The sequence below is a fragment of the Morone saxatilis genome, unplaced genomic scaffold (assembly GCF_004916995.1).
Source record: "Morone saxatilis isolate NCDOM2014 unplaced genomic scaffold, NCSU_SB_2.0 Contig16, whole genome shotgun sequence".
Lineage (NCBI taxonomy): Eukaryota > Metazoa > Chordata > Actinopteri > Moronidae > Morone > Morone saxatilis.
This window is the reverse complement of record NW_023339718.1, coordinates 1,491,138-1,501,507: the sequence shown is the minus strand read 5'-3', so window position 1 is coordinate 1,501,507 and position 10,370 is coordinate 1,491,138. Positions and strand designations below refer to the sequence as shown.

The 10,370-nt window shown below is 38.0% G+C and overlaps 1 protein-coding gene across 2 annotated transcripts in view; it reads right to left on the bottom strand.

The window, feature by feature from the left end:
• The window catches only part of sgsm1a (small G protein signaling modulator 1a), a 35,226-nt gene extending 29,401 nt beyond the window's left edge, over positions 1-5,825 (bottom strand). For both annotated transcript variants that reach the window (XM_035659024.1, XM_035659025.1), the window contains exons 1-2: positions 5,744-5,825; positions 5,556-5,599 (exon numbers count right to left, since the gene is read on the bottom strand). In XM_035659024.1, the coding sequence (XP_035514917.1) occupies positions 5,556-5,599; positions 5,744-5,801 (102 nt within the window). In that variant the 5' untranslated portion in view covers positions 5,802-5,825. The remainder of the gene's footprint in view (positions 1-5,555; positions 5,600-5,743) is intronic.
• Between the last annotated feature and the right edge of the window lie 4,545 nt (positions 5,826-10,370).

The following is a 10,370-nucleotide window of genomic DNA, read 5'->3' as shown; positions in this document are numbered from 1 at the left end:
TCAATATTTGCTTGGAAAAGCCTTCAAACGAAGATATTTTAACTGAAAGACATTGTGGCATATTAGTAAAGCATTGAATAATAATACCTAAAAGTGGCATTAGAAATCAATAAATTGTATTATTTTCATGTAAATGTCTTTTATCATTGAACTTACACCTAGTAATAAATGTAGTGGAGTAAAAAGTAGCCAATAAAGTTCCTCTCAGAAGTGCAGAAAAGTGGAAGTAGCATAAAAAGGAGATTATCAAAAAAGTAAATAAAATACTTGAGGTACTTTCCACCACTGGAAACTTTATATAGTGTGATATGGATAAATGTTTAATTATGCAGTGTGTTTTCTGAAAAATGAATAAGGCAGCCATTTATAGATACTGTTTGAATGCCTGTTTTTGGATAACCCAGTTAAAAAACAAACAAGCAGCTTTATCAAACTGTTACTAAAATCCTTTGAAACCAGAGATTTTGAAAGTACTGCACGTTGAAAAAGACACTTAACAAATTTAACACAGAGTATAACATATATATTGTCAAAATGCCGAAGCCTACTATATAAAGTTAATTTAACTGAATAAAAGGAGAACAATAAAAACAGGCCGTGATGATTTAACTGTGAGCCACAACTACTTGTTTTTCCGTGATGAGCACTGATTGCACCCTCACTGTTAAAGCAAGACAAGGACCTAAAACTGGCTCAATCTCTCCCTTGTGAAAAAAAACAAAACTTACTAAAAAAAGGTTTAGAAAGCACTTGGAAACACAATGTGACCAGAACCCTGAAAACATTTATATAAAGAAACATTCACTAATTAGACAGCAGACATTACGCATATTTGGCCTGTTTGCATCAGTCGCATTGTTATCTTCGGCATCAACAGAAGTGATTCATTCTGCCAACACAACAGAGACAGTGCCAGTCTCATGTTATGCACACCCGCTCTGCTCACGATCGCACTTATATAAAAGCCAGCACACACACAAACACACAGAGAGTTAGTTTTCTTTCTGAGTGCACCTGACATACAGGAAGCTGATTGATTTGCCAACTTGAGGACACAAGACTCCTCCTTGTGTTTTCTCATCTCTCTCATCTGGGCTACAGATCAGGCCACTGAGGAATTTAATATGGTGAAGTGTCTAAGCACAGACAACCTGCAGGTTTCTATGGAGACAGCACGTGTCGCACGGTGGAGCACTTCCGCTTAAGAAGATGCGTCAACAACATTCATTCACCTCTGAAATAAACAAAAATCACTGCAGCTCCCCAACTACAGTAACTAATAATATCTCAACGCACTGTGCTGTCGTCATTTTAACACGTTATTCAGCCGGCTAGAGTCTCAGTGTTTTAATTTGGTATCAGTAAAGAAACAAACACAAATCTTACCTAGATGTATTTTTGGAGTAGCCATATCTACTAACGTGTCCCCCCAAAATATATACATAATACATAACAATACATAACAACGGTCATTAAACGTCTCTGTCATAGCAGCAAAGCCTTATGAATGTGCTCTAACTAGCCGCAGTAGCTTAAAGGCATCAGCCAGAGTGATAAAATATCTTCAGAGTATTCCAATTAACTCCTGCAACAGCAGAGCCAAGAAATAAGAGCCAGAGAGAAAGCCTCATCCATTAACATCCGAGCCTTCATTATTCATCATCTCTGTGGCTGCTGATGAATGAACAGCGCAACGGGGGGGGAAAATCATCATAAGTTAAGAATGTTAATCCATGCAGAGTTAGTGTGCACTTATGATTTAAACATATAAGACTTTATTGTCTGAAGAATAATTTAATAATGAATGAAAAACAGTGGACATGATCATGTCAGATCACATGATCTTCTTCAGCACTTTCCCAGTTTAAATGTTCAAATCAGTTTTTTTATGTCCATGTTGGCTTAAGTTGGGATGAGCGAGTACATCATTGTATGCATCTGTTCAACCAACTCATTTATCTGTATAAGGGTCCGTACTCAAAAGGAGCGGGGCTTAAATCAGATGTGGGTGGTGCTTAAATCATAACTGGGCGGGGCCAAATGGAAGTTATTCAAACCTAAAATTGATATTGGATGATCAGAAGTTGCTATATTTATTAAAAAACTACAGAACAGCCTCAGAATGTATCTCCTTTATCTTAATTTATGATTTAATCACTAAGTAAGAGAACTGTTTAAAGAGCTATATTTATTTTAATTGCGGATACTGACACATTTTACTCGTTTGATGCTCATAAAAGTACATTATCTGTACCGGCTACTCGTTTCAGCCGAGAACTCGCTCAACCGCAGAATCTCACATACAGTATCACATAAAGCTGCTGCAAAGCTTTGGTCATCCGGTTTATTAAGCATTACTTTAACTGTCAAACCAGCAGCACCTTGTAGTTCAGTTTGTGGCGTACAAGCCGTGTTATCACTTTCTCCTCCAGCCAGGTAATCCTACTTCACTCATACCAAAACCTCCTTATGAACACATTCACCTTAGAAAAGGTCAGAACTGTATAATAGTCTCATAGTGTAATAATCTCTATCAGTATCTATTACAACAATAATATGAGATGATTTCCCTGCAGCTTGTTCCTGCAGTTTGAAACAACTCTGAATGTTTTCTATCAACATGCTACCAGGAATCAGAAAATATCTTTGAGCAGAAATCACTAAACAAGACGGGTGGATTATCTTACACTCCGCTGCCTGAAACCTTATCCTGAGTAAGCACTCAGCCTTAAAAAAAAGAAATAAAGAAAAGCGAAACAGCAAAGTAAATGGTTCAGATCTCTGTGGCCTGTTCTCTAATAGTCTCTCTCTCCCCCCTCTCCCTCTCTCCTTTAGCAAACACAGGTGTGTATTTGTGTTTGTGTGCACGTGTGATATGCAAAAAGACAGAGGGAGGAGCACAATTCAGAGGCACAATCTGAGCAAGATAAAGGAGACAGAGACAGACAGAAAGGGTTCTGTATCAAAAGACAAGACAAATAAGAGATCTCATTCAATCCAACGTTGTGACAGAATGTAATTCTGGTGCCACAGACGACAGGCGTCGTGCGCTCTCTGGATGATGGCCCACATCCAGGTATATCTGAGCAGACTGGTGGCACATAACCAGCTGGACAAGGAGAGCGTGAGAACACACACCATATGGTATAACCCACACAGAATAATAATAAGCATAAACTAATGGGAAAATGGTACAAACAACAGCATCTATCTTTCCTGCATCTACAAAACAAACCTACTAATAAATTTAAATCCTCTAGATTAATACTGATTTTCATGAAGTGCCATCTGTGAATAAAGTGAGCTATCATACTGTGCTGCTGGTCCATCCACAGACTCCATTAGGCTGCATTTGTGGTAAACAGTGAGAGAGCCACCGTGAATGAAGCTAAGGGAGGTTGTTTCAGCACACAGGAGGCAGGTTTAATCATGGGAAGGGTCTGGTCTCCACTGATAAGACTGCAAACATGACTCAGAGGGAAAAACAAATCAGACCAAAGTCTCTACATTCCTCCTTTCACAAGATCTAGGATTAGATTTTTATCTTTGTTTGTTTGGAAGAAATAAAGTCTTGCGATTTATGAGGCAGTCTGAGATTAAACTAATTAAATAAATCCATCAATTGTTCAATTGTGTTGGTCTGGACTTGGAAGTAAAAATCTAGCCAGCAAAAGGAAATGAGTAACACTTCCCACTCCAATAAACTATTATTAATGTTAAAACCAACAATAACAGAAGAGTTTAGGTTATATTAGAAAGCTCCCACAGTTGAATACATATTGTGAGGTGCTGATGATTTTGAGAAAATCCTTCCCTGGACAAACAAAGGGAACAAAACCCTCAACAGGAGCGACCATGAAGTACACAATGGAGAGACAATGGAGTGACACAAACATCAGTTTGCTGATATGTCAAGGTGATATTCAGCTTTTATTAAAAAAATTAACTGTCATCCATCTTCAATATAATTTTGTTTGTTTAACTATAAAATCACAATCTGTTTTAGTTTCCCTGCTAGAACTTAACCTAGTTTTAATGGTTAGTGTTCCAAGAACAGGGTTCACCACACAAACTTATTCTTTCATAGAAAATATTACATATATAATATTTACACGCAGTAAACGTCAGGTATAACTGTTCGACATATCTGACATTTTTTAGGTTTTAATGTTGCGATTTGGTTTCGTAAATCAAACACACTTATTCCCAGTTGCAAAATTTCAACTGGATCGCCCCCTGAAGTTGGATTTCCAGCTAGGAAAGTCGGGAGAACCTAACCAACCCGACTACAAAATCCAAGATGGCTGCTCCAAGCATGAACTAAGTGAAAATTGTATTAATACTGTTTATTAGCACAATTAGTACTGTCCAAATTCTGTCTATGGACATGTTTCTATGAGTAAAATACAGCGTAATGCGTTCTTATCAACTGGTACTACTAACAATGGCTAACTGTTAACCTGGCTGGAGCTTGCTTTTCCGACTTCTAGTGCTGGAACGAGGTCAACTCCGAGGTAAATGGTAAATTTAAATTTACAAATAGCCAGTGGAACCAAATTCTGTGGTCTAAATGCAGTGGTTTACCAAAAATAAAAGCTGGAATTTGAATTTTTTGACAGCTGCAATCCTTCATGTCAGATGAACACTGAAGGGCAGCAGGCCCCTAAAAATGTGAACATATTAAGCAATAATAAGCAGGTCCAGTGACTTGAAGACTCTTAAGCAGTTTTCTTAAAAAAGAACAACAATGATAGTAGAAGAAGTGAATCATTCTTCTATCTCCTGATGGACTCTCGTGTAACTGGAGCTTCTATCCAAAATGGTGACAGGTGGCATTTTCGAAACAGTCAATAACATGACATCAATTGTAAAGTGTTTTTTTTAACCAACATTTGGGGCCTTCAAGAAGATAAGTGGTTTAAAGGTTTGAGTGTCAGACAGCCTGAATGTTAGTGACATTTCATTTGATCTCTGCTGAACTCTGAGCTTGTGTTAATACTTGAATATGACGAAGGGTTAAAAACCCCACCAGAGCTGCTTCCATATTTGTTTCCACTCATCACCATATAACTCATTACATGCATCAATCACGCACGCGCACGCGCACACACACACACACACAGTTTGTGTCTAACTGAAATCACCAAATGGCTTGGCAGAAGGCTGATGGTTTGCTCTGCCATAAACACCACAAACACTGACTACAGACAATCTGTTTGCTTCATGGTGCTTCTCCACCCGAATAATTACTGAGCTGCAGCACGAACACTCAGGGAACACTGAATCAGAGATACAGATTTTAAAAGACAATTAACTACACTTTAAAGGACCATATTGTCATTTTAATATTAAACAAAGGCTTGTTTTCTAATCTTCTCAAAGAGGTGTCCATCCAACCCATCTATGAGCTGTCATAACCAGCACATTCAGTGCAGACACAAAGTGTTAGGGATCACATGAGAAGCCTCCCTGTGCACAGGATGAACTACAAGGCTTCATACAAACCAACATGTTTGTTTTTCCGACTCGATAACTGCTGAGCTGAAAACACCCACCTCCTTCTTGACGGTGCGCAGCAGCCTCTGACGGGTCTCTGCCTCTGAAACACAGCACAAACATGTCCACAGTTTTTTCCCCCACAACTTAACTCATCCTACACTCGCTAAAGAGCACACACAGACATTTAGAAAATATTAATCTTCATGTTTTCCTTTTCTTTTTTTTGGTTCTTTTTGCTCCCCACCTGCCATGATTGTTGCCATGGATCCTGTCTCCTGTCTGCAAGCTTTCACCCCTCCCATCAGCTGAGTGCTGCTTGCACACTGCGATGTAGATCACGACTCCACCTCCTCGCACACACGCCTCTTAAAGACACATGCATGGCTTTCATTGGACGGCACAAAAGGATTAGAATTAAGGTAAAAGTCTGGCATTCAAATTATGAGCATACTCTCCATTAAGATACTTTAGTTTACTGCATAAAGATTAGAAGTTTCACTGAAGGAGAAGTAATCTACTAGTAATCTTTGATTGATATTATTCCACACAGAAATCATTTTATCAATGCATTTTATGCAACGCAGATAGATAATAATAACTATTATCCCTGAACTAAAAACAGTATTTTTTAAACACAGTAATAAATAGAGATTGGGGTTATGTGCTTTCCCTGATATGAATACGTTTTATCTTTGCGCCATCTTGTGGTCAAGAAAAGACTAGCAGGCAAAATATTGTGATGAACCAGTAGCTGTAAATCACACGTTTTTAAAAAATTGTATCTAGTCAAGTAATTCAACACTTATTAGGTCTCAGTGTGCATACAGTAGAAAGTGAGATTCAGTATCTATAATGTGCAAGAAACTGGATTCACTGCATTCACTTGTAGAGCACCTGTTGCTGTATACACATGGAGTTAAAAAAATGGGACATAACAGGTCAAATTTCTATCAATATCAATAGAATGATGATAAACAAAAACACAGTGAATCCAAACTCATAGAAAACAAAGTTACAATCCTTCCCTACATTAAAATAATAAGAAATTGATGCACATAGACCTTTTGTATAACTTTACTTCAACACCTTTGTTATAGAAAATAGAAAAACAAATACTACAAAGGCAGTTTATCTATTATAATTTACTTAATTCTTCCTAAATAATAGTTACAAAAAACAAACCTGTATCGCATATTGTCCACAAGATGGCGACTGTGTCATTTTTGATGCCAAAGATCCTGAAAAAAACCCTAATAATTCCACATGGACTGTGATTTTTCAGCTTTATTGTAGAACAGGAAACTCCTACATAGCAACAATTTCTCAAGTGTGTATTGTATGAGTGTGAACATGTTCAGGAAAACCACCATCTGAGTCAGGAGCAGGGTTCAGTGCACTGGAGTGTAGAGTTTCTGTGGGCCATAAGTCCAGTTCTGCCTGCAGGACTGAGCTGTCAGGTAGATCGGGTGGTGAAAGGATGGCAGGGATAACACAGGATGACAGACTGAGCTGAGAGGACCAGGACTGCCCCCCCCTTCCTCTCCAACCCCCAAAAGCTCCCTTCATACTTCAGAACCAACAAAATACACAGGTTGCTTCTGTGGTTGAACGTAATCACCTAATCACATGCTGAGAGGTGAAATCTTACAACATTACATGATAATACCAGACCAAACAATAACTTTCCATCAATCAAGAGAGATTTTGAGATATTATCATTTTAGTAATGTAAAATAAATACAGAGCAGCTGCAGTGGCTTCATTGTGACGACTGGCCCATTTTTTCCCTCCACACAAACATCCTCTTCAACCCAGGATTCCCTTGCTGGGGTGACTCACACCTCGCAGTGGCTTTAGATAATATGAGGTAATAGCATGTCTTGTTAAATGCCATACGAGGACTTCTGCCTGAGTAGACAGCACAGCAGAGCTCCTCTCCAGCTCGGCTTTGCTTACTTGTTAATGGGAGAACAACAGTAGTCATTCGTATGTGTTTGTCAGTTCACTGCTCACAAAAACAAACACAAAAACAGCAATTATTCAGAGTTAAATGGAACATGAGTGTGTGAATTGATTTCCTGCAGGTGATCAGAAAAGGGAAGTCACATTTACTCACTTTTATGTGCTCAGGAGACAATAGAGATGAGAAGAATTCACAATGGGGCTCATGCAGAGTTCAAAAACTAAATAAAATCCTAAATTTTGAGAAACAACAATGCCGTGTCATATCCATGTCTGTTTGCCTGTCAGCAGAGTTTCTGGTCGGAGCCGACATGCACATGTCCGTGTGTGATTAGAGTCGACGTGCTCTAACAGGCACCAGGGCATGCGATAGAGGCTCCTGTCAGTCTGATGTTCTTCTGCCCATGTGTGCCAATGCAGATTGACAGGATTGTATGTTGGAGAAGGCCAGTGCTATATGGTTTGTTGTCAGGCTTTTGGCCCTCAGGGGCCCCCGCACCTCAGCTGAGCAACCGCAGCCCTTTTCCACCGGCTGATTGTTTACTCTTCCCCATCCTAGAGAATGATGAAGACATGTTGAATCTGAGGGAACTGTGAAAAAAGAGCATCTATCTATCTATTTATCTATCTATCTTAACTTGAAGTAAAAAGGATTGCAAAGGATTTTAGATATTTTTTTGATGCACATTTTGAGAGAAAATGATGTTTATCAAACAAAACAATTTCCCAGCTTCAGGTGAAGCAGACGGAAAACAAGCCAGACAGTTTGGCCACCACTTGGCTTTTAAGTGACAATTTTATGACGGTGCTGGATGTCTCTCGTCCTATCTCTGTGTCATATCCATTTCCCAAAGTAACTCCATTTGATGCACTCTCTCCTGCGTGACCGCTGCTCTCTGAAGATCCAGTTAGCAGCCTTTTCAAAGTGCTCAGTGCTAAAAGCGGTGGATTTGATTACAAAGTCTTTTTATTAGGTTTTTCCTAATGAGTGCAGCTAAGCTGCTGTGATTACATTCTGCTGTCTTCACCAAACTATATTAACACAGGATCAGGAAGCCAAGATGGCTCAAGGTGCTATTTATAGCTTTCTTTATCAAACTTTTGGAACTTCAAATGTGCTGTGTGTCTCTATTTTAATTATTATTTTTATATTGTCTGTATTTATCTTGCTTTTGCTTGCTTATATTGTGAAGCACCTTTATGACATCTGATCTAGAAAGGTGCTTTATAAATGGGAAATGAGAACATAAAATAAAAACAAATTTAGAAAGCTCCCTGACCCTAAATAAGAACCCATATCCAACTCTACGACTTTATTTATTCAACCAATTGCTCATGGTTGAACCAGGATTCAAAAATCAAAAGAAAAAGCAAAAACGCATCAGACAACTAAAATAATACAGTGGAATAAAAGACCCCCGAACAATGATAAATACTAACAATAAAACCTGTTGTCAATAAACTGCACTTAGGCAAATAAAATCAGACAATTAAAAAAACAAGATAAAGATAAGATAAATAATAATAATGATAATAACATAATAATCTTAAAAGTCTTTTTTAAAAGCTATGTGTTGACAAAGATGTCCTTAATTCAGCAAACCTCAGTCAGCTTCCAGAGCTGGGGGACCCTGACTGCAAAAGCACGACCACTTTTGGTCTTGAGTTGGGACTCAAGAACTCTAATAAACATGTTATGGGCCAGTTTAATATTTAGAGGTTTGGTGGCATTTAGAAATAGCCACATATGATGTTCAAACAGCTACTAAATGGACCTAGGTTAGAGTGTTTTCAATGAGAATGAACTCTAAACCTCAGCTTTTACAGTAAAACAATATGAATGAGAAGTCAGACAATAGTTATAATCCCATGGGCTACTGCGTCTGCTGATGAAAATCATTGGATGTGATTGTAAGCTCTGGAACAGCTGCTAAAGGGACCTTGTGATGAGATTGTTTACTCAACTTTAATCACTGCTTTATATTGTTTTTCTTTTCTCTCTCTCTCTCTCTCTCTCTCCTATATTTGCATATATATATTTATTTTGTATACTGCCTCACCCTTAATTCCTGCTGTGTTATGGGCCATTGCAACGAAATTTCATTTTGATGCAAATCAAAATAAAGTCTGTCTAAGTCTAAGTCTTTATTGGTACTCATGTCAATCCCAAAAAAAATTCTATTGAAAAAGTAACATAAACCTAATTGAAAATCATATATTCAAAGTCTCCGATCGCTAAGTTGATAGCCAAAAATGTATAATCTGGTACATTTACTGTGATCATGTGAATAATGAGCTCTACATGTCATTATTGTTGAAGGATGATGAATAGCAGACACTAATCTTTATAACCATTACTGTACTTACTGTGCTGGGCAACCTGTTGCATTCAGAGGCTACAAAGGCTTTAACAGAGCATTGAACATAGTTGTTCATATATTGATGGATGGTATCAGAACTCATATTGAACTAAAATATCTGATTTGTCATTAAAAAGGGACTGAAACCTCCTGGAAAATCATATATTAAAGGCTTGTTAAATACCAGAAAGTCCAATTCAGTAATCTGGAATGTAGGCCTACTGTGATTGTGTGAATGTAATTTGCAGATAGGGGCAGATCTAGATGCATCACATGTCACATATATCAATATTTGCTTGGAAAACCCAACAAATGTAGATATTCTAGCATAAAAACATCACATTATAGTGGCACACTAAAGCATTGGATAGAAATATCTAAAGGTGTCATTAGAAATCAATTAATTGTTTTATTTCCAAATTTTCAGACATGTTTTTTCATTAAAGTTAAGCCTATCTCAGCCTGTAATGGGCGTGTAATGGGCGTGAGGTTGGACCCAAGAACAGCACAGACTGAGACCAGCGTTGGAACAGTTCAACAGTTTTATTG